General features: G+C 47.4%; 1 protein-coding gene across 2 annotated transcripts in view; it reads right to left on the minus strand.

The window, feature by feature from the left end:
• Window positions 1-6,118: 6,118 nt before the first annotated feature.
• Window positions 6,119-25,629, minus strand: part of cnmd (chondromodulin) — a 100,872-nt gene continuing 81,361 nt past the window's right edge. The window contains exon 7 of one of the 2 annotated variants that reach the window (XM_072476306.1): window positions 6,119-6,853. In XM_072476306.1, the coding sequence (XP_072332407.1) occupies window positions 6,629-6,853 (225 nt within the window). In that variant the 3' untranslated portion in view covers window positions 6,119-6,628. Of the gene's footprint in view, window positions 6,854-24,253; window positions 24,626-25,629 lie in introns of those variants that run through there. The other variant, XM_072476307.1, reaches the window with a different exon arrangement.

Here is a 25,629-nt window from a genome sequence, read left to right on the forward strand (position 1 = left end):
TGTGTCATTTGAAGAATTTTATGATAGTGTTCAAGTGTGCAATTTAGATGAGTTTGACATGGATGAGCTGTATGAAGAATTCAGCATTGAGGAAAGTGTCATACCCTCCCCTGAGGTGAACCATTGGGAGACGAATGAGGAGAGATGCCTGAAAAAATTTAGCAAAACCCATGAAAAAAAGTTCACAAGGGAATTCAGCTCTGACATATTCTCCATACTTGGCAGCAGTGCTCATTGAAACTGAGCACTGCTTGGAGAGACAAGAGAAACAAGCTGGAGTGAGCTCCAGCTTGACAGCAATTTTTCAGAAGAATGCAAATAGGGCAGGGTTTTAAAAGAAAATGGCAAAGTATCAGGTTCTGACTGAAAACCGACAGGTTTCTCGCCAGAAACACGGTCAGGTTCATAGAATTCACAGTGCAGAAGGAGGCCAATCGGCCCATCGAGTCTGCACCAGCTCTTGGAAAGAGCACCCAACTTAAGCCCATGCCTCCACCCTATCCCTGCAACCCAGTAACCCAACTGCGCCTTTTTTGGACACTAAGGGCAATTTAGCATGGCCAATCCACCTAACCTGCACATCTTTGGACTGTGGGAGGAAAGCGGAACCGGGAGGAAACCCACGCAGACACGGGGAGAACATGCAGACTCCGCACAGACAGTGATCCAAGTCGGGAATCGAACCTGAGACCCCTCAAGCTGAGAGGCAACTGTGCTAACCACTATGCTACCGTGCTGACCAGATATTCTCACACTTTGTCAAAAAGAAAATCGGGGCCATCACTCTAGCAGGGAAGGATAGGACCGGCCCAAAGAGATCGGGGCGAGACATTTAAAGGGTGTCCTAATCACTGAGAACACTAAACACTCTCCCATTCCCCCACAGCCATGGAGAACCTCCCCTCATGCTTCAGGAAAACCCTCCCTCACCATGGAGGTGCCAGGGAACTTTGTCCCCACCCACTCTAAACTGCCCCAATGGGGGAGGGTTACCACCCTGACAATGGCCCCTGGCAGTGCCCACTTCATTGCCCATCGCATTGCCTCATGGCAGTGCCTCCAAGGCAGTGTGCACTGGCACTGAAGCCTGGCACTGCCAGGGTGCCAGGAGGCAATGTCAACCCCAGGGCTTCCAGAAACCTCTGCACCCTGGCATGGTCACCACTACAGGTTTTCGTTTTTGAAAACCAGTAATGATTTGGCATCATGCCGCCGGGGGGAGTATTCCACAGGGCCGGAGGCTATGGCGTAAAGTTGCTTAACTACATTTAAATTGATTTAAATTAATGCAAATCAGGTTCACTTTCTTTCTGGGGTCAACCTGATAACGTCACCGGTGATGTGGGCTGGGGGGGTGGGGGTGGGGGGGGGATGAGCGGAGAGATCTCAAACCAGGATCCCAAATGCACAAATTCCATTATAGCTCTCTCCTGAGATTCAGCAGCTAAAATGGGATTTGTTTCCGCAGCTAATGGAACTGCAAAATCGCACCCATGTTATTGGGGACCCTAAAAATTCTGAATATCATCAGGAATGGATAAAAATATTGTGTTGTTCCCATGGTGGGTACAATGGCTTTAAATTGTTGATATTATCATCATTTATTATGCTGTATATATTGTATATTAATAAGTACATTCTAACACCACTGCCTAGAGTTTCCCCTCCAAGCCACTCACCACTCTGATTTGGAATTATATTGCCGTTCCTTCTGGGTCAAAGTCCTGGAACTCCCTCCATAACAGGACTGTGGGTTCACCTACATTACATGGACTGCAGCTCATCATCACCTTCCCCTGGGCAATTAGGAATGAGTAATAAATGCTGGATCAGCCAGTGAAACCCACATCCCTTAAATAACGAAAATATCTTGGGGGCGCGTGTTTCAGTCTGTGTCAGAGAGAACGGCAACACAGGCGGTAAATCCAGAATCGGGAAACACAGTTAGAATCACAGAATCATAGAATTTACAGTGCAGAAGGAGGCCTTTCGTCCCATCAAGTTTGCACCGACCCACTGAAAGAGCATCCTCCTTAACCCACACCTCCACCCTGTCCCCGTAACCCAGTAACCCTACCTAACCTTTTGGACACTAAGGGGCATTTTGGTGTGACCAATCTACCTAACCTGCACATCATTGGACTGTGGGAGGAAAGGGAGCACCAGAGGAAACCCACGCAGACACGGGAAGCGCAAACTCCACACAGACCTGAGGCTGGAACTGAACCCAGGTCCCTGGAGCTGTGAGGCAACATTACTAACGCCTGTGCCACCGTTCTGCCCCAAATTTCTCTGGAGAGGTTGCGTTTCTCGATTTTCCATGCCTCTCGCCAGCGATGTGATAAGTTTCACACCCGGGAAGGGCGGGCACCACATTAAAATGTATTTTAATGAATTTTAATGTTATTCACGGGCCTCCCTGCCACGTGATTCCCGCTCACTAAATATTCATACCTCGCTGATGTGATGTCAACAATCAAAGGGATACCCCAGGGATGCAAAAGTAAGTGTGGCCCCCAGGGGGAGAGGGGTAGAAGTGGAGAAGTTGGAAGTGCAAACCTGACAGTGCCAACCTGTGTCAGGGGGAGTGCCAGGGCAGGCCCTCATGGAAGCCCATGGGGGGAATTTCCATTAATGTGTGGTGGTGGAAGTGGTGGTGGGGGCAGCGGTGGGCTAAAGCAGACTGTGAGGGGGACATTTCCAGGCATGGGGGGGGGGGGGGGGGGGGGGAGGGGGGAAGCGGGCACCAAATGGGTGGAGCAATGGTGATACCTCCGCGGCAGTGGTGGATGAAGCTCCAATGATTGGTGGAAGTGCACCCGATGATTCTCAGAGGGTTGGGGAAACTATCAATGATTGTCCAGGGGTGGGGGCGGGGGATGGAGTCATTGTCTGGGATGGGGGGGAGAAGACATGATTTGCCTGGTCTAGGGGCCATTCAGTTTCAGTTCTAATCAGAGTGCTCTTTAATTATGGTGCCCAAATCTCTGTGGAACCGGCTCTATCAGGCCCTGCCCCACCAGAGTGATGACGCAAACCTCACCCACTTCTATTTTATCCTTTAAAGAGGCTCAAGATCTGGAGAGTAAACTGGTTTGTGCAACTGGAGAGCTACATGCCAGTTTTCAGTCTGAGCCTGACACTTGGCCAAATTTTGGTACATTCCGTGCCTTTTTACGTTCATGTGAGAAGTCAAATTACCGCCCTCTTTTCTCTTTTGACTGCAGTAAGCTTTTTAAAAAATGGATGAACTTGTCAATTCCATAAATGTTACACTCATTACATGCTGTGTCCACAAAGGACACAATCAGACAGGTCTTAAGTTTTTGAAAAATAAAACAGGATCATTTTATTGTATTTAAACTGGACTGAGGAAAATAATAAAGCTGCTTCCTTTTTCACAAACATACTTTAAGTTCTCACATGCACCAATTGAATACAGAGTGGGGTGGGTAGATTTAAGTAATTCTGATTCCAGGAAAATTAAAGAGGTATGGGGTTCTTGAAGGTTGATGAATCAATTGGTTTTGGCTGAATCCAATGGTCCTACTGTTTCAGGGGTCGAGGCAGTTTGAAACTGTAGATGGATGATTTATCTGTACTTCAACAGTGCTAGGTTGAGTTCCTATTAAGGTCTCTGTCTGCGGCAGCTGATTAGGGGAAATCAGCAGACAGAGTTCAAATTGCAAGTTGGAAGGAGGGAGAGAAGGAACTCACCCTGTGTCTTGTTCCTTCAGCATCTCAAAGGGTTGCCTTATCACAGAACCTTCTATCTCCAACTATCCAGTGACAAAATAAGGTCATAGCTAGTGTATTCCAGTTATCTTAGTTAGATTATGGCTTATAATTCTTCTCTCAGTAAAAGTCCAATTGTCCATGTTGTTTTTCTTCACCTAGTTGAGCATCCAGATGCTTTGCCAATGGAATAGGAGATGGCCCTATTTATCTCTTGCAAGACAATTGTTTCTCATATGGCTTTGCAGACAGATTATCTCCATTTCAATAGTTTGGAGTGAAAAAGTTAGTGATGCAAATGTGGAGCTATCTTTGACTATGATCCCAAATAACTGCAATGTGTCTTTAGCATTAAAAATAAAACCTGTAAGAAGTTTCCAGCCAGTTAATTCAAAATCATTTTTTGATTTAAGTCATGGTTTTGCAACATACATTATTATTGTTGGTCATTATTTAAGCTTAAGAAATAAGGTGATTATTGCAATTGCAACAGCATTGTTCCATGCTTGTTCTAATTTATTATATCAGCAGGATTTAACTCGTAAAAATCTTTGCACTTGTGCATGCTTTATGCCTGGTGGCATCTATGTTCCAGTATTCCTAGCCTTCTCCAGTGGCCATCCTTGGCTTCCTGCCACCAGGAGTGCTGTTCCCCCCACCCAACCTCTAAGATAACGGCTCCAGGATGGAAAGTAGCTGAGGGACTGGCATGCAAACCAGCTGCACAAACATCCCTGCCCACTCGCCTCCATTCTCATATCTGGGGGGGGGGGTCTAAAATTCCACATTATGGGTGTCATTTTCCCGAAATTGCAGTGTTGCATCAGGTGAGAAAAGCTGTTTGAAACTGGCTGGCTTCACAGACACATTATTCCCACCGACCTAACAGCGCTCTATGCAATAAGTGCTGGCAAGGGTCATATAGCCAGTTGGAGGGTTGGGGCCTAAAGCCGCCAGCAACACTGGGATTCTGAGATTAAAGTTAAATTTAAGGCTCCCCCAATGGCTATTAGGGCCCCCCTGGTGGACACCTCCCAATCCCCATAATGGAGGAGGGTAACCCCCCTGCCAGAGCCCTCTGCATGTACACCCTGGGCTGTGCGTTCTGCTTGGGCCCCCTTGGCATTGTCCCCGGCAGTACCCCAGCACTGCCAGGGTGCAATGGCCAGCCTTGTTCCTCAACCCCTGAGGCGTACAGGCACCTTTGTGCCCCAGCGTGGTCATCACTACTGGTTTTCACTTTTGTGGGTGTACCACCCTGGGGTGATGTAACGCAGCTGTTGGGGAGGGAGATGGTTTGGAGGATGCGTCATGGTCAGTCACTATGGTGTCAAGCCCTTTAATATTATGTTAAAACATGATAATGTATTGAAATCAAGTTCAGGCCCTGTCTGGGTTTGAACGTGATCACATCACCGGTGGAAAAGATCTAAAAATGGGATCTCACCAGTGCAAATCCTGCTTTTGGCCACTTGCTAGATTTAGCGGCCATTGCAGCATTTACTCCGCGGCTAATGGGGCCACTAGATCACGGCCTTTGATCTCGTTGTGCCCTTTATCCATTATTTGCTAGTTGTCTTTTTACCTTAAAAGATAATCTAAAGGTTCCTTCTGCCTGTCCAATATCACCAGCTTGAGCAGCGGAGGAGTTACTAGTTTATTTCCGAAGTCTACTTGTATTTTTAATGATGTGGAGATGCCGGCGTTGGACTGGGGTGAGCACAGTAAGAAGTCTTACAACACCAGGTTAAAGTCCAACAGGTTTGTTTGGAATCACTAGCTTTCGGAGCACAGCTCCTTCCATGGTCAATCTGAGGAAGGAGCAGTGCTCCGAAAGCTAGTGATTTCAAACAAACCTGTTGGACTTTAACCTGGCGTTGTAAGACTCCTTACTGTACTTTTAATGTACCAGGTTGTTGCATGTTAATGATCCACATAACATTTTTGGTTCTAAGTATACACTTCATTTAGCCTTTTGACTATTTTGAGGGCATCAGATGCTTTATTCCACAGCCATGGCCATACGTTCATGCAGCTGAGTAGGCAGTAGGTAGATACCCTGCTCCCCATGGTCCTGCCATTCCCATTAAAGCTGGGTGCTGAGTGGTGTTTGAGGGCAGTCCAGCATGCCTCCACATTGCCCTTCCTCTTTTGTGGACCATTGCTTTTTGTCAGTCACAGCAATACAGATGACATCAAGAGCTCAGCATACCAGGGAAAATGAAACCAGCAACTTGCCATCATTGCAGATTTGAACAATAGGGCAAATTCTTACAGGTTCATTTTCTTTATTTACCAAAAACAACCATGAAGGGGTGTTGATGTTTTTTTGGCTATCTGTATGTAGCAGAATAACGTTGAATTTAACTGGAAAACAACACACGACAATGCACGACATTTTTTAATAATTTGAAAATGAAGCTTAATAACAAAAGGCATTTAACAGTCCTAGTCATCTAGTTCTATTGTATTAATTGGCCTCTTTAATCTCAGAGTTACAAGAACACCACCAAATGATATTATCTGTACAAACAAGGATATAAGCACACATACATTTTGCTGCATGCTTTATTGCACAATTACAAATGTCTGTACAATTTTCGAAATAAACAGAATCATCTTATGTAATTCTACATTTGCCGAATATTGTTTTAGCTTTACACAATTTGGATGCGTTTGGAGCATTTCAATTTTTAAACCAAACCAGACAGTACATCTGCAGAAAACATGTTGCCATGGACTGAGGTGCTTTAAAACGAATAGCGTTACAAAGGCACTTTAAATTGCACCTCTTTCTGAAAATTCATTCCAACAATAACCGTTTATTAAATTCGTAGCCAATAGTTATTTGTCACTGGATCGAACTCCATTTCAAAGAGACTTCTTCAGTAACTTACACCAAACCAAGTATACGTCCCACCCACCAGGTGCATGGCATAATCAATCTACAAACAACGCGACACCCTTGATAGTTGTAAGGCCAAGGGATATAGCCACGCAGGGGTTCACATATACGCTGGCAATGTGAATAACTGCGCCTGCACTCAGCACAACAGATTCCATTGTGATCCAACATAGGGTCAAAGGTCATGGTGCCACTCTCACCTTCTAAGATTCGCTGGAAAAACAAGAGAGAGATTTTAGTATTGTGTGGATTCAGATTGTTTTTCTTTTCCTTTTAAACTCATTTCTTTCCAAGTAAATACATTTATAGTAAAGCAACATATCAAAATAATAACCACACAGTCTGATTCTTAAAAGGTTAAGGTGAGGAAAGTTATTTTGACTGATTTCAATAAGGTTAGGAAACAGTGAGTTCATGTAATGAATGTACATCTTTCTCTGTCAGGCAAATCAGTGTATGCAAATTCACACAGGTTACTGTACTTATTGAATGACAAAATCTGTCAACTATTGCCACAAACATGTGTGGTGAGACCACATCTGGAGTACTGTATACAGTTTTGGTCTCCTTACTTGATAAAGGATGTAACAGTATCAGAAGCAGTTCAGAGAGGCTCACTTGACTGATTCCTGGGATGAAGGGCTTACCATATGAAGAAAGGTTGGACAGGTTGGATCTGTAGGTATTGAAGCTAGAATAATGAGGTGGTTGTATTAAATGATTTCAGATCCTGAGGGGCCTTGACAGGGGAGATGCTTAGAGAATGTTTCCCCATGATAGTGAGACTAGAACTAGTGGACACGGTTTAAAAATAAAGGGTCTCCTATTTAAGACGGAGCTGAGGAAAAATCTTTTCTCTCGGGTCATTAGTCTGCAAGATTCTCTTGCCCAGGGAGCAATGAATGTAGGGTAATTAAATATTTTGAAGGTTGTGTTAGTTAGATTCTGATTGACAAGGAGGGTCAAAGGGTATAGAGGTCAATAAGAATGTAGAGTTCAGGCAACCATTAGATCAGTCTTGATCTTATCAAATGGTGGAGCGGCTCGAGAAGCTTAATGGCCTCCTCCCAATTTGTGTGCAAAATGCCCTAATATCTCTGTTGTGAAAACAGTTCTTCTAATGTTTATATTCAATATAGTCAATCGGCCAAAATCCTTTATTCTACAACTTTTAAAATCCTGATTCCACCCTCCTCGCCCTCAATCCCTCAAATTGTAATAGGAAGGGTTCTAGCTGATTGACCTCCAAGTCTTCACCAATGTTATTATGACCTGGCTAATGAGGGGAAGACACTTGAGAAAAGCCTGAAGTTTAGTTCAGTTTCTTCTGATTCTAACCATCATTAACCAACCTTGATCCTCCCCCATCATGCAAACCTGCCAGGAGTAGGCGGAACCTCACAGCATGTGGAAAACCTGTGTGAATGTGACTGAAGCTGTTTGATTAACAGGTTTGGCTTCCGATCGGCTGTAGAATGCACTTAAGGACTGGATAGGTCTGAGCCCTAAGCTGGAGGATCTAAAACTAGGATAAATCTTATCATGATTGGGTATGGAATGGGGGATGAAGGGGGAGGATTGGATTCAAAGGCTTGAGAGACTGGAGGCCAGGGTAGGGATCTGGTTGGGGTAGGAGAACTGAGGGATCAATGGTCTGGGGATCAAGGTCATTGGTCAAGGCCAGGAGGGAATCAGGGATTTAGGGTCATGATGAGGGGGCAGATGGCAGGGGTGGGGGAGCAAGAATTTGAGGCCTAAGGGATCATACACAATGGGGTGCGGGTCTGAGGGAAGTAGGGAAACCTGAGGAATGTTAAGATACTGGAGTATCATAAAGATTCAAGGACTGAGTAAAATCGATACTATAAGTAAAATTGGGATAAAATAAAGAATTGGATACAAGGAGACGGGATACGGGTGCATCTGTTTGAAGGTATTTTTGATATGAGAATTGGTTTAACAGCAGGAAGACACGTGTTTATCGAAGTGACTAAAGGGTGAACATTGGTGCATAGAAATAGGTTATAGAAATGTAGAAGAGGTGAGTACAAAGTGGAAAGATAAGAAAATAATTTGCATCTATATGCTAAAAGCCTGGTTCCCCAGGTTATCCGGATAGGGTCACATCAAAGGAAGGAAACAATATCCCATAGCTGGATAACTGAATACAATGGGAGAGGAGCAGCTACGACCATACCCAGTTGGTAAAGCAGTCTCTCCCAAAAACAAAATGTTGTTGACAGCTGCTGTTTTTAACATTCTCAAAGAGAAGACATGCCAAGCTAAACTGAAGAAATGTTCCCAAACTGGAAGAGAATGTATTGGTGGTAAGGATGTCCTGGATTAAGCTTATCGAGTTATATAATATTGGATAGTGTTTGGGAAAGAGGTATTTCTCAGAGTTCAGGATCATGGCCAGCTGGCAGCAGGGGACAACTTCATGAGGTACTGTGTGTACAGCCATTATTGTACTCAAGTGTGCTGTTGTAGTCTATTGGAATTTTAATAGCAGAGTGTGGAATTTGATACAAATGCGTAAAAAAATGGATACAACACTGCTGACAGAAATTGCTACACTAGGGGATGAATTTTCACAGATTCATCCACCAGGGAATGGTGGAAGAACAAGCAGGAGTTGGGAGAAAAGCAGCCCCAAAGTTTTGAAGGCTGCTTGGAAGCACCTCCTGCGAGCAGCCTCATAATGTATCCATCATTTTAAAGTTAACTTTGACCAACCGGATTTCCTTGGCTTTGGGAACCCACTGGTTCCAGGAAGCTATGGACTTCTGGATCCAGGAGATAGATGCTGTTCTACTCACCTCCTGAATCCAGCACCCTGCAATCGACGCCCCTCCGATCATCCTGATCTCCCCACCCCCTCACCCTGAAGGCGTCCAACTTCCCCCGCTTTGCTCTTTGACTCCTGTTAAGAAACCCGCTGGTGTTAAGTGTGAGGGTATCCAAAACCCAGAAAGGTAATTTGGTACATCCGTTCTTAGTGGTGTATGTATTTAATTTGGTATAATTTGAGGAGGGATATGCAAAACCAGTGAGGAACAGTCCTGTCTTGGTGTGATCAATTAATAAATAATATTTATTAACATAAAAGAAATCCGGTTGCTCAAAGTTAACTTTAAAACAATGGATACATTATGAGGCTGCTCGCAGGAGGTGCTTCCAAGCAGCCTTCAAAACTTTGGGGCTGCCTTTTCTCCCAACTCCTGCTTGTTCTTCCACCATTCCCTGGTGGATGAATCTGTGAAAATTCACCCCCTAGTGTAGCAATTTTTGTCAGCAGTGTTGTATCCATTTTTTTACGCATTTGTATCAAATTCCACACTCTGCTATTAAAATTCCAATAGACTACAACAGCACACTTGAGTACAATAACGGTGTACACACACAGTACCTCATGAAGTTGTCCCTTCTGCCAGCTGGCTATGATCCTGAACTCTGAGAAATACCTCTTTCCCAAACACTATCCAATATTATATAACTCGATAAGCTAAATCCAGGACATCCTTACCACCAATACATTCTCTTCCAGTTTGGGAACCTTTCTTCAGTTTAGCTTGGCATGTCTTCTCTTTGAGAATGTTAAAAACAGCAGCTGTCAACAACATTTTGTTTTTGGGAGAGACTGCTTTACCAACTGGGTGTGGCTATGGTCGTAGCTGCTCCTCTCCCACTGTATTCAGTTATCCAGCTATGGGATATTGTTTCCTTCCTTTGATGTGACCCTATCCGGATAACCTGGGGAACCAGGCTTTTAGCATATAGATGCAAATTATTTTCTTATCTTTCCACTTTGTACTCACCTCTTCTACATTTCTATAATCTATTTCTATGCACCAATGTTCACCCCTTAGACACTTCGATAAACACGTGTCTTCCTGCTGTTAAACCAATTCTCATATCAAAAATACCTTCAAACAGATGCACCCGTATCCCGTCTCCTTGTATCCAATTTCTGTCAGCAGTGTTGTATCCATTTTTTTATGCATTTGTATCAAATTCCACACTCTGCTATTTAAATGGACGCATAAACAATTAAACATCTGTACATAAATATTCCCACAAATAATTCCAACCCTCATGTTGGAATAACATTTAAATGGAGGAAAAAACCTTTTTGATCGTCAGCCAGGGTTAATGATTTACTCAACTGCTTTTATATAAAGCTACTAATTAAATTTCAAGGAGAAAATAGCGTCTTGTGGAGCATGTCTGCTGCGTTCATGTCTCTGGCTCGTGTGCACTTTGTGGCATTCTCAGCATCACTGGACACTTGCAATTCCAATACTGTTAAGTGTCAGAAGGTGAAAATTTACAGTTCTGCCTGCAGAAACTGCTTTCATTGTGATGGTCCCAAAAGATTCTACTGAAAGGGTTATGAAAAATGTAATCTTTGGCAACTCTTTATGGCGTGTCTCCTGAGATCGAGAACACAGTTCATTCAGCTGAAAACTTGAATCAATCACTGCACCAGCTTGCTAACATGCACCCCATTAACTCTTCATGAAAGGCACGCAAAATGTCAAGATCAACAAAGTTGAAGGGCATGTTCAGTAATGTTACAATATTCCGATATATGAACTTTCACTGAGACCTTAAACGTTCACCTGTGGTAAATGGGGATAAAATGGTACCTTTTAAAATTATTGTGGTAATACCAGGTATTGCGGTACGTGAGAGGTGGATGACCATTGGTTAGACCCAGGAGTCTACCATTGGCTGATGTACGTAGCTCCGCCCTGAGAGGCGGAGTATAAGAACCAGTGCCGTCCCAGCAGCCTTCACTTTCTGTATTGAAGCTGCTGGGGAAGAGTTCTAGCAGATTAAAGCCTTCAGTTATGAATCACTTCGTCTTGAGAGTAACTGATTGCGCATCAATTTAATCTGCTACAACTTCAGTTGGAAGGATGGATCTCCGTATCAAACAGGAGTGCCTTCAGCTCAGCCCCCACGCGGTCAACTCTGCTGCTATTTTCAAACATTGGCTGGCGTGCTTTAAGGGCTACCTCGACACGGCGGCGACACACCCACGGAAAGACAAAAGATGCATCTCTTACGCTCACGAGTCAGCCCTGGGATCTACCCTCTTATCGAGGAGGCGGAGAATTATGCTGCCGCGATCGAGCTACTAGAACCTGTGAACCAGGTCAACGCTCGTCCCCTGCTGGCGACTAGGAGGCAAAGCTCCGAGGAAACGTTGGAAGACTTCTACCGGCCGCTGCTAGAGCTGGGCCGAAACTGTGGCTGCCCGCCAGTTTCGGGGAGCGAGCACACAGAACTTTAGATCAGGGATGCTTTTGTGGCAGGTATGACCTCCCCCGATATCCGCCGAAGGCTCCTAGAAATGGACACTCTGGGACGTACAGAGGCACGGGCCCTGGCAGGGTCCATAGACATTGCCTATAAAAACACGCTGTCCTTTGCACCCGATCGCGCGGCGGCCCCCTGGGCTGCGTGGCACCCCGTAGCGGCAGCCCCTCAGACCTTTCCCCTGACCCCGCAAGCCTGCGCGGTGAAACGGCTCGCTAACGCCGCTGGACACCGCTGTTTCTTCTGCGGGCAGGCGAATCACCCCCCCCCGCGCTGCCTGGCCCGCACCGCCACCTGCAAAGGTGCGGCAAGAAGGGCCACTATGTGGGGGTCTGCCAGGCCTGTGCCGTGGCCGCGGCCTCCAGCGACTATTGGCAACACCCCTTCAGGCCCCGACCGCCCAGCGCTCACCGCCACCCCCGTATCCTAAGGCCACGTGCTACCCACGGGCATGGCCATTTCGCCCCCCGGACACCACGCTGGACAGGTGGGCGCCGCCATTTTGTCCCTCGCCGCCGCCATCTTCCTCATCCCCGGACACCATGTGCGACCCATGGGTGACGCCATCTTGGATGGGGCCCCAGGCCCCCAGCACAGCGGACTACATGCTGCCCGACCAGAACTCTCAATTACTTCAGCTGGCCTCGGTGACTCTGGACCAGAGTCGACCCCGGACGCTTGCAACAGCTACAACGACGATCTCCATCAATGGCCATGAAACGTCGTGCTTGATTGACTCTGGGAGCACGGAAAGCTTTGTTCACCCCGACACGGTAAGGCGCTGTTCTCTTGTCACGCATTCCATAAATCAAAGGATCTCCCTGGCCTCCGGGTCACACTCGGTGGCGATAAAGGGGTTCTACCTTGCGAACCTCACTGTCCAAAGCAGGGAATTCAACAATTTCCGCCTGTACGTACTGCCGCACCTCTGCACAGCTACCCTCCTTGGGCTGGATTTCTAGTGCCATTTGCAAAGCCTGACTTTTAAATTTGGCTGCCCTATACCCCACCTTACTGTCTGCGGCCTCGCGTCCCTTAAGGTCGACCCGCCTTCCCTGTTTGCGAACCTCACCCCGGATTGCAAACCTGTCGCCACCAGGAGCAGACGGTACAGTGCCCAGGACTGGATCTTTATCAGGTCGGAGGTTCAAAGGCTGCTGAGGGAAGGGGTCATCGAAGCGAGTAACAGTCCCTGGAGAGCTCAAGTAGTGGTGGTAAAGACCGGGGAGAAACATAGGATGGTCATTGACTACAGTTAGACCATCAACAGGTTTACGCAGCTGGATGCGTACCCTCTCCCCCGTATAGCTGACCTGGTGAATAGGATCGCGCAATACAAGGTTTTCTTCATGGTGGATCTCAAGTCTGCCTACCACCAGCTACCCCTCCGTAATGGTGACCGCCAGTACACTGCCTTCGAAGCAGATGGGCGGCTCCATCACTTTTTAAGGGTTCCCTTCGGTGTCACGAACGGGGTCTCGGTCTTCCAGCGAGAGATGGACCGAATGGTTGACTGGTACGGATTATGCGCAATGTTCCCGTATCTGGATAACGTCACCATCTGCGGCCATGACCAGCAGGACCACGACACCAACCTCCGAAAATTTCTCCAGACCGCGAAAATCCTTAACCTGGCATACAATAAGGATAAATGCGTGTTTAGCACCGACCGTCTAGCCATTCTAGGCTACGTAGTGCGAAGTGGAGTCATAGGCCCCGACCCTGAGCGCATGCGCCCCCTCATGGAGTTCCCCCTCCCTCACTGCCCCTAGGCCCGAAAGCGCTGCCTCGGGTTCTTTAGCTATTACGCACAGTGGGTCCCCAACTACGGAGACAAAGCCCGACCCCTGATCCAGTCCATAACCTTCCTCCTGTCGACGGAGGCCCGCCAGGCCTTCTGCCGCATCAAAGCAGACATTGCAAAAGCCACGATGCGTGCATTGACGAGTCCCTCCCCTTCCAGGTCGAGAGCGATGCATCCGACGTAGCTCTGGCGGCCACCATCAACCAAGCGGGCAGGCCTGTGGCTTTCTTCACCCTTACCCTCCATGCTTCTGAAATTCGCCACTCCTCGGTTGAAAAGGAGGCCCAGGCCATAGTAGAAGCTGTGCGACACTGGAGGCATTACCTGGCCGGCAGGAGATTCACTCTCCTCACGGACCAACGGTCGGTTGCCTTCATGTTCGATAATGCGCAGTGGGGCAAGTTTAAGAACGACAAGATCTTGCGGTGGAGGATAGAACTCTCCACCTACAATTACGAGATCTTGTACCGTCCGGGAAAGATAAGCGAGCCTCCTGATGCCCTGTCCCGCGGCACATGTGCCACCGCACAAGCGGACCGCCTCCGATCCCTCCACGAGGACCTCTGCCACCCGGCTGTCACTCATTTTTTTCATTTTATCAAGACCCGCAACCTGCCCCACTCCATCGAGGAGGTAAGGACCGTCACCAGGTACTGCCAAATCTGCGCGGAGTGCAAACCGCACTTCTACCGGCCAGAGAGGGCGCACCTGATAAAGGCTTCCCGTCCCTTTGAATGCCTCAGCATGGATTTCAAAGGCCCCCGCCCCTCCACCGACCGCAACACGTACTTCCTTGACGTGATTGACGCGTACTCCCGGTTCCCATTCGCCATCCCCTGCCCAGACATGACCACAACCACCATCAACAAGGCCCTCCAGGGTATCTTTATACTGTTGGGTTTCCCCGCATACATTCACAGTGATAGGGGGTCCTCCTTTATGAGCGACGAACTGCGTCAATTCCTGCTCAGCAAGGGCATCGCCTCGAGCAGGACGATAAGTTACAACCCCCGGGGAAACGGGCAGGTAGAGAGGGAGAACGGAACGGTCTGGAAGACCGTCCTGCTGGCCCTACGGTCGAGGAATCTCCCAGTCTCCCGCTGGCAGGAAGTCTACCTGGTGGCCCTCCATTCCATCCGGTCACTGCTCTGTACACCCACAAATCAGACACATCATGAATGTCTCCTTGTTTTCCCCAGGAAGTCCTCCTCCTGGACCTCGCTCCCAACCTGGCTAGCGACACCCGGACCCATCCTGCTTTGGAAACATGTGAGGGCGCACTCGTCGGACCCGTTGGTCGAGAGGGTCCACCTGCTGCACGCCAACCCCTAGTACGCCTAGGTAGCGTTCCCTGACGGCCGCCAAGACACAGTCTCCCTTCGGGACCTGCCGCCCGCCGGAACCCCACGCGCACCCGAACCATTGCCCCACCCCCACCCTCCCCACAGCACCTAACTGGAGAGTCAGTACTCCCGCCGCTCCTGCCTAGGCCCGAACACACACCTACGCCCCCTACAGGCGCTTTCCCCCCCCTGTCCACCTTTTGCCCCAACAGCGTTGCCTAGGGGTGACGAAGCTGCCTGGGAGGACGACATCACGCTCCCGGAGTCGCAACCACCGGGACCCCCATCAGGATCACCGCCGAAGCCCAGACACTCCAGAAGGACGACCAGGTCACCCGATCGACTGATTGCTGCACTATGAACACTTTGTTAATACCCTCGACATCACGGTACCTCCATACCTGGTCACACCATGCAAAAGGCGACTATTAACGCTGGCCATCACCCCGCCGGGCTCTTTTTTTAACAGGGGGTGAATGTGGTAATACCAGGTATTGCAGTACCTGAGAGATGGATGACCATTGGTTAGACCCAGGAGTCTACCATTGGCTGATGTAAGTAGCTCCACCCTGAGAGGTGGTGTATAAGAACCGGTGCCATCCCAGCAGCCTTCACTTTCTGTATCGAAGCTGCTGGGGAAGAGTTCTAGCAGATTAAAGCCTTCAGTTATGAATCACTTTGTCTTGAGAGTAATTGATTGCGCATCAATTATGACGGGTTTTGATCGTGTTGATAGGGAGAAAATGCTTTGGCTGGCAGGATGGTCAGTAACCCGGAGGCACAGGTTTAAGATATTAGGCAAAGGATCGAGAGGGAAGACGCAGAGAAATGAGCTGCCTTTTAAAAGCACGGTGGATTCAATAGTAACCTTCAAAAGGAAATTCAAAATGCACAATAAAAGCAATAAATTGCAGAGCTATGAGGAAAGAGTGGGAAAATGGGACGAAATGGGACTCTTTCAAATATCTGGCACAGAGACAATGGGTGGGATTTTCCGGTAGCCGATGCCTAAATCGGGTTGTGCGATCGGACGGAAAATAGCTCACAATGGCAAATTCACGGCAGGCGGCGGTTTGATGCTGAATTGCAATGCTCCGCCCCCTCAAAAACAGCGTCATTGTGATGTTCGCCGTGCGTAGTTGCAACCGTGTTCGCATCTCAATAGCGGACCCACTCATGATGCTCCGCCTCCGATGGACTGAATTCCCGATGCCGCAGTCCACGTGTGCTCTCAACAGTTGTGAACCTGGCGTGTGACTGTGGAGAGAAAGGCGTGCAGACAGTATTCAGCACCGCCATACTTTGTCGTCGTGTCATGGCGCTTACCGGGGTGCTTCTGCCAGGGCTAGAAAGAGTAGTGGGGGGGGGCCAGGAGGTGGGTTGGGGGTTGGGGTACTCGGGGACGTAGTCCAGCACAACCAGTGCCATCTTCACGGCCGTGATCGATATCTGTCTGGGGGGTTTGTCAGCCCTGTGCGTGTCCATCACAGACCGTTTTTCGTGTGTTCTGTGGGTATTCAATGTGGCACCGGTGCTAGCCCCTCACCGGTAGCGGAATCGGTGCGGGTGTGGTGCCGATTTTTCTGACGTGGAACTCCATGGGTCCTCCGCTGGCGTTAGCGCTTAAGACTCAGGAATGGAGAATCCAGCTCAATGGGCGGAATAACCCTTCCCCCTCCCCCTGTCTGTGCTGTAATATTCAAAGATCTTGAATTTGTGCGCAATGCACAGTGATTATAAACATCTAGGAAGTAACAAATGACAAGAAAGCGCCTTCTATTTTAGATTTCATACCAGTGTAATATAACAATATCATTGTCTCCAATTTTTAAAGCAGAAAATTATAGGTTCAGAAACATTTCCTTGAGTGAACAAAGAACAACAACAACAAAGAACAAAGAAATGTACAGCACAGGAACAGGCCCTTCGGCCCTCCAAGCCCGTGCCGACCATGCTGCCCGACTAAACTACAATCTTCTACACTTCCTGGGTCCGTATCCTTCTATTCCCATCCTATTTATATATTTGTCAAGATGCCCCTTAAATGTCCCTATCGTCCCTGCTTCCACTACCTCCTCCGGTAGCGAGTTCCAGGCACCCACTACCCTCTGCGTAAAAAACTTGCCTCGTACATCTACTCTAAACCTTGCCCCTCTCACCTTAAACCTATGCCCCCTCGTAATTGACCCCTCTACCCTGGGGAAAAGCCTCTGACTATCCACTCTGTCTATGCCCCTCATAATTTTGTATACCTCTATCAGGTCTCCCCTCAACCTCCTTCGTTCCAGTGAGAACAAACCGAGTTTATTCAACCGCACCTCATAGCTAATGCCCTCCATACCAGGCAACATTCTGGTAAATCTCTTCTGCACCCTCTCTAAAGCCTCCACATCCTTCTGGTAGTGTGGCGACCAGAATTGAACACTATACTCCAAGTGTGGCCTAACTAAGGTTCTATACAGCTGCAACATGACTTGCCAATTCTTAGACTCAATGCCCCGGCCAATGAAGGCAAGCATGCCGTATGCCTTCTTGACTACCTTCTCCACCTGTGTTACCCCTTTCAATGACCTGTGGACCTGTACTCCTAGATCTCTTTGGCTTTCAATATTCTTGAGGGTTCTACCATTCACTGTATATTCCCTACCTGCATTAGACCTTCCAAAATGCATTACCTCACATTTGTCCGGATTAAACTCCATCTGCCATCTCTCCACCCAAGTCTCCAGACAATATAAATCCTGCTGTATCCTCCGACAGTCCTCATTGCTATCCGCAATTCCACCAACCTTTGTGTCGTCTGCAAACTTACTAATCAGACCAGTTACATTTTCCTCCAAATCATTTATATATACTACAAAGAGCAAAGGTCCCAGCACTGATCCCTGTGGAACACCACTGGTCACAGCCCTCCAATTAGAAAAGCATCCCTCCATTGCTACTCTCTGCCTTCTATGGCCTAGCCAGTTCTGTATCCACCTTGCCAGCTCACCCCTGATCCCGTGTGACTTCATCTTTTGTACTAGTCTACTATGAGGGACCTTGTCAAAGGCCTTACTGAAGTCCATATAGACAACATCTACTGCCCTACCTGCATCAATCATCTTAGTGACCTCCTCGAAAAACTCTATCAAGTTAGTGAGACATGACCTCCCCTTCACAAAACCGTGCTGCCTCTCACTAATACGTCCATTTGCTTCCAAATGGGAGTAGATCCTGTCTCGAAGAATTCTCTCCAGTAATTTCCCTACCACTGAAGTAAGGCTCACCGGCCTGTAGATCCCGGGATTATCCTTGCTACCCTTCTTAAACAGAGGAACAACATTGGCTATTCTCCAGTCCTCCGGTACATCCCCTGAAGACAGCGAGGATCCAAAGAACAAAGAACAAAGAAAAATTACAGCACAGGAAAAGGCCCTTTGGCCCTTGTGGTGGTACATATTAGGGGTAGTAAGGTACCCTGTGATGCCGAGAGGCTTTTGGTAGAGACACTGGGTCCTGATTGGATCTGCCGCCTGCTGGCTCCACCCAGTAAGGCGGAGTATAAGAACCCGGGTTCTCCCAGCAGCCGCATTCTGTAACTGAGCTGCTGGGGAACAAGTCTGCTTAATAAAGCCTTCGATTGACTTAATCTCTTCTCGTCTCGTGAGTAATTGATTGTGCTACAGCCCTCCAAGCCTACGCCGATCCAGATCCTCTATCTAAAACTGTCGCCTATTTTCTAAGGATCTGTATCCCTCTGCTCCACCCATTCATGTATCTGTCTATATACATCTTAAATGATGCTATCGTGCCTGCCTCTACCACTTCCGCCGGCAATGCGATCCAGGCACCCACCACCCTCTGCGTAAAGAATTTGCCACGCATATCTCCCTTAAACTTTTCCCCTCTCACCTTGAACTCGTGACCCCTAGTAATTGAGTCCCCCACTCTGGGAAAAAGCTTCTTGCTATCCACCCTGTCTCTACCTCTCATGATTTTGTAGACCTCAATGAGGTCCCCCTCAACCTCCGTCTTTCTAATGAAAATAATCCTAATCTACTCAACCTCTCTTCATAGCTAGCGCCCTCCATACCAGGCAACATCCTGGTAACCTCCTCTGCACCTTCTCCAAGCATCCACATCCTTTTGGTCATGTGGCGACCAGAACTGTACGCCAATTTGTATTCCAAATGTGGCCGAACCAAAGTCTTACACAACTGTAACATGACCTGCCAACTCTTGTACTCAATACCCCTTCCGATGAAGGAAAGCATGCCGTATGCCTTCTTGACCATTCTATCGACCTGCTCAGCCACCTTCAGGGTACAATGGACCTGAACACCCAGATCTCTCTGTACATCAATTTTCCCCAGGGCTTTTTCATTTATCATATAGTTCGCTCTTGAATTGGATCTTCCAAAATGCATCACCTCGCATTTGCCTGGATTGAACTCCATCTGCCATTTCTCCGCCTACCTCTCCAATCTGTCCATATTCTGCTGTATTCTCTGACAGTCCCCTTCACTATCTGCTATTCCACCAATCTTAGTATCATCTGCAAACTTGCTAATCAGACACCTATACCTTCCTCCAGATCATTTATTATCACAAACAACAGTCGTCCCAGCACGGATCCCTGTGGAACACCACTGATCACAGTTCTCTATTTTGAGAAACTCCCTTCCACGACTATTCTCTGTCTCCTGTTGCCCAGCCAGTTCTTTATCCATCTACCTAGTACACCCTGGACCCCATGAGACTTTCTCCACCATCCTACCATGGGGAACCTTATCAAATGCCTTACTAAAGTCCATGTATATGACATGTATGGCCCCTACCCTCATCGATCAACTTTGTCACTTCCTCAAAGAATTCTAATGAGTTGGTAAGATATGACCTTCCCTGCACAAAACCATGTTGCTATCACTGATAAACCCATTTTCTGCCAAATGGGAATAGATCCTATCCCTCAGTATCTTCTCCAGCAGCTTCCCTACCACTGATGTCAGGCTCACCTGTCTATAATTATCTGGATTATCCCTGCTACCCTTCTTAAACAAGGGGACAACATTAGCAATTCTCCAGTCCCCCGGTACCTCAACCATGTTCAAGGATGCTGCAAAGATATCTGTTAAGGCCCCAGCTATTTCCTCTCTCACTTCCCTTAGTAACCTGGGATAGATCCCATCCGGACCTGGGGACTTGTCCACCTTAATGCCTTTTAGAATACCCAACATATCCTCCCTCCTGATGCTGACTTGACCTAGAGTAATCAAATATCTATCCCTAACCTCAACATCCGTCATGTCCCTCTCCTCGGTGAATACCGATGCAAAGTACTCGTTAAGAATCTCACCCATTTTTTCTGATTCCACGCATAACTTTCCTCCTTAATCCTTGAGTGGCCCAACCCTTTCTCTAGTTACCCTCTTGCTCCTTATATATGAATAAAAGGCTTTGGGATTTTCCTTAACCCTGTTTGCTAAAGATATTTCATGACCCCTTTTAGCCCTCTTGATTCCTCATTTCAGATTGGTCCTACATTCCCGATATTCTTCCAAAGCTTCGTCTGTCTTCAGTCGCCTAGACCTTATGTATACTTCCTTTTTCCTCTTAGCTAGTCTCACAATTTCACTTGTCATCCATGGTTCCCTAATCTTGCCATTTCTATCCCTCATTTTCACAGGGACATGTCTGTCCTGCACTCTAATCAACCTCTCTTTAAAAGCCTCCCACATATCAAATGTGGATTTACCTTCAAACAGCTGCTCCCAATCCGCATTTCCCAGCTCCTGCCGAATTTTGGTATAGTTGGCCTTCCCCCAATTTAGCACTCTTCCTTTAGGACCACTCTCGTCTTTGTCCATGAGTATTCTAAAACTTACGGAATTGTGACTTCCCAAAGTAATCCCCGACTGAAACTTAAACCACCTGGCCGGGCTCATCCCCCAGCACCAGGTCCAGTATGGCCCCTTCCCGAGTTGGACAATTTACATACTGCTCTGGAAAACCCTCCTTACAAATTCTGCTCCATCTAGACCTCTGACACTAAGTGTATCCCAGTCAATGTTGGGAAAACTAAAATCTCCTATCACCACCACCCTGTTGCTCCTACATCTTTCCATAATCTGTTTACATATTTGTACCTCTATCTCATGCTCGCTGTTGGGAGGTCTGTAGTACAGCCCCAACATTGTTACCGCACCCTTCTTATTTCTGAGCTCTGCCCATATCACCTCGCTGCTCAAGTCCTCCATAGTGCCCTCCTTCAGCACAGCTGTGATATCTGCTCTGACCAGTAATGCAACTCCTCCACCCCTTTTACCTCCCTCTCTATTCTGCCTGAAGCATCGATATCCTGGGATATTTAGTTGCCAATCATGCCCTTTCTTCAACCAAGTCTCAGTGATAGCAATAGCATCATACTCCCAGGTACTAATCCAAGCCCTAAGTTCATCTGCCTTACCTATTACACTTCTTGCATTAAAACAAATGCACCTCAGACCACCAGTCCCTTTGCGTTCATCAGCTGCTCCCTGCCTACTCTTCCCCTTAGTCACGCTGACTTCATGATCTAGTTCCTTACAGGCTTTAGTTACTACCTCCTTACTGTCTCCACTAACCTCCTCATTTGGTTCTCATCCCCCTGCCACATTAGTTTAAACCCTCCCCAACAGCGTTAGCAAAAGCACCCCCAAGGACACTGGTTCCAGTCTGGCTTAATTCTCATGACATCGCCAATCTGACAATTTTAGCAATATTAAAAATGTCCTTGGTACTTGGAGGGCACTGTATGAGCAAAGCTGTACTTGGCCTCAGTGGACAGCAGTGCAGTCTATGGTGCAGAATCCTGGTCAAGCTAATGTACAGACAAAGGCAAAGGCAGTCTCGTTTACTAATGCAGCTGTTGCAAAGAGGCGGAATATCAACATTCAATGGCATTGCTTAAGTTTCATTTTAAAATTGCCTGCAAAATTAACACTTGCTCATGAAGAGATCTGTTAAATAATAAGTGGGGGGGCGGGGGGGGGGGGGGGGGGTATTTTCTGGGCCCTCCCACCAACGGGATCTTCCGGGCCCACCGAAAGCAACTCCACCCCAATGGCGAGTTCCCGGCAGGAAACGGGCAGGCAGTGCAAAATGCCAATAGCAGGCCGCCTCCGCAGCTGGAAAATACGCTGTGGGGACGGGCAAAAATCCCACCCTCAATCTTTCAAAATGATCAGATTGTAATCAGATTCCCGTACCGACCTCCCCGAACAGGCGCCGGAATGTGGCGACTAGGGGCTTTTCACAGTAACTTCATTGAAGCCTACTTGTGACAATAAGCGATTATTATTATTATAATTAATATGGGGTGGAATTCTCCGACCCCCCGCCGGGTCGGAGAATCAGCGCTGCGCAGCGCGAATCGTGCCACGCCGCCCCGACGCCAGGACGCAATTCTCCACAATGCGGAGAATCAGTGCCATTGGTGCCGGCTTGGTCGGCACGGCACCGTTCGGGGTATGCGTCGGCTCTCCGGCACGGGCCGGCAGGGCTGGCGTGCCGATTATCCGGATCGGATGGGCCGAGCGGTTGTCAACAAAAAGCCGAGTCCCGCCAGCGCAGTTCTAACCTGCTCTGAGCCAGCGGGACCACGGCGTTGAGGGATCCGGGGGCGGCCTGTGTAGGGGGGGGGGTCCAACCCTGGCGGGAGGACCTCCGTAGTGGCCTGGCCCGCGATCGGGGCCCACCGATCGGCGGGCCGGCCTCTCTGTCCCCCCGGGTCTCTTTTCCTCCGCGCTGGCTCCTGTAGCTGTGCGCCATTTGTCGTTGGGGCCACCGCGGGGAAGAAGGCCACTGCGCATGCGCTAGTTGGCGCCGGCTCAACTGTGCATGCGCCGGGTTCAGGACAGGATCGGCAGCTGGGGCGGCGGAGGCTGCTCTAGCACCGTCCTAGCCCCCTGTGGGCCGCAGAATTGGGCCCCGGAATAGGCGCCGACGCTGGAGTAAAACACTCCCGTTTTTACTCCGGCGTCGGCACTTAGCCGCCTGTTGGGAGAATCCCGCCCCAGATTCATTGGTAAACTTGAGGTCATCCAAAACTCTGCTGCCTGTGCCTCAACCTGCAGTGTGCCCGTTTCCCTTATCATCTCTGTGCTGAGTACTGCCTTTGGTTCCCACTCAAGCAATGTCCTGAATTTAAAATTTACATTATTGTTTTCAAATCCCTCCATGGCTGATTCCCTCCCCAAGTATGGGATCTGTTAGGCTCTCCTTCACGGTGCAACCAGAAATGGTTAATATATTACAGCCTTGCCAGCAATACCCACAGGCTGAGAATGAATATTTAAAAAAAAAAAATCCTTGCCACCAGCATCCTTCTCTGTAATCATTCTCTGTACAAACACTTAGCTAAACAATAATATTTGGGCGGCACGGTAGCACAGTGGTTCGCACTGTTGCATCCCAGCTCCAGGGACCCAGGTTCAATTCCAACCTCGGGTAACTGTGTGGAGTTTGCACTTTCTTCCGGTGTCTGCGTGGGTTTCCTCCGGGTGCTCCAGTTTCCACCCACAGTCCAAAGATGTGCAGGTTAGGTGGATTGGCTGTGCTAAAATGCCCCTGAGTGTCCAAAAGGATAGGTGGGGTTACTAGGCTGGTGCAAACTTGATGGGCCGAATGGCCTCCTTCTGCACTATAAATTGTATAATTTATTTTGGATGCAAAATATTAGATTTGCTTCCTGCCACTAATCTGCCAGAACTTGTGTCTTGCAAATGGGTCTGTGGTTCCCCTTCATGGTAATCAGAAATTTCATTCTGCACAAATATTGCAACCATATTCAGCCATAAATTAAAATTTACATTTTTAACTCATTTCATATCCTGCTATCATGTGATTGGAGTCAAAATACATGCAGATATATCTTAGCTTGCCTGTTATATACTGTGATTTCAGTATTGAGTATTAGCAATGAATGAAACTATATTATTGCTTAGAGACCATTCAAGCCCTGCTACGAACCTATACATGATTATTATATGCTGAGACACTTCGTGTTATGAATTTACTATCAGTCCGAAACATCAAAAACATCTTCAGCTAAATTGAGTAACAGGTAAAATATCGATAGAGACTTCAATGAAATAAGAATGTTAGTATAAAAGTTCAGCATTGTTAGATTTGTAATTTTATTGTGAATGAACATTATACTAAATGTGCATTATTCTGCAAAAAGATAATTTACTGTCATCTGTATTAGCTTTTAATTCATTAATGCCTATCTGTAGAATTGTCAGATTCAATTATTTATAGGTGAATCAATTATAGTGCATGGAACATTCAAGATTTGTAAGGTAGACAGTACTGGGTATGGCATAATGTAATATTTAAAAACTCTTGATATTTTTGTCCCATTTTCTGTCATCTTCCTTCAGGTCCACATTTTCTCAATTAGGAGGATGGAGTTGGGTCAGTGGTGACCATACTTGATACCATCATTGCCACTCCTTGATTGATTTGACTGTCATAGTTTTCTTCTGTGTGCTTTGGGTAATGAAATCATAAACCTTTATAAATAGATTTACAATTTCATGAGATATACCACAGAGAGAAAACCTTCCCCCACTAGGTGCATATAAACTATGCAAGAAGGCCCATTCTTCTGTCAATTTTCCTTTCATTCCTCACGACAACCAGGCAGACAGAAGTCAAATTCATCCTCTACAAGGAATCTGAGTTGGGATTTTAGTCACGGCATATAGTCATAGATGTAAAATACAAACATATGTACGCAATATATATATATTATGAACAATGTGTTAGTCACGATTAATTTGCACATATAGACATGGGTCCTGAGTTAGTGTGGACATGTAACGTTACAGCATTTATACAAAATGCTATTGTAATATTGCATCACTTATGTCTCACATCATTGCTCCTCATTATCACGAAACACTTTGAGGCAAAGTGAGGTGGAGGGCAGCTCCAGCAATGTAGCACTTTTACAGAATAGCCCACAATAGATCCTGTGCTTGGAAGCTTATTAATTATGCACAGGTGACTTCCTCTTCGCCTCTCCTGGTGGGCCGGCAAATGATTCATCTGCCCATGCTCAGCTAGGGGGTTCGAAGGTTCCGGTGCCATATTTTTAAAAAATTAGTTCATGGGATGTGGGTGCCGCTGGCTGGGCCAGCATTTACTGCCCATCCCTGAGGGCATTTAAGAGTCAACCGCATTACTATGGATCTAGAGTCACATGTAGGCCAGGTAAGGACAACAGATTTCCTGCTCGAAAGGACATTAGTGAACCTGATGGGTTTTTACGACAATCAACAATGGCTCCATGGTCACCTTTCAGACATTTTAGTTCAGATTTTTATTGAATTCAAATTCCACCATCTGCCATGGCGGGATTTGAACCTGGGTCCCCAGAGCATGACTCTGGGTCTCTGGATTACAAGTCCAGCGATAATACGCCACTGCCTCCCTGTCCAGCACACTCACATCACTCTCTCCAGCCCACCTCTCTTCATCAGATCATGAAG

The sequence above is a fragment of the Scyliorhinus torazame genome, chromosome 15, assembly GCF_047496885.1.
Source record: "Scyliorhinus torazame isolate Kashiwa2021f chromosome 15, sScyTor2.1, whole genome shotgun sequence".
Taxonomy (NCBI): domain Eukaryota; kingdom Metazoa; phylum Chordata; class Chondrichthyes; order Carcharhiniformes; family Scyliorhinidae; genus Scyliorhinus; species Scyliorhinus torazame.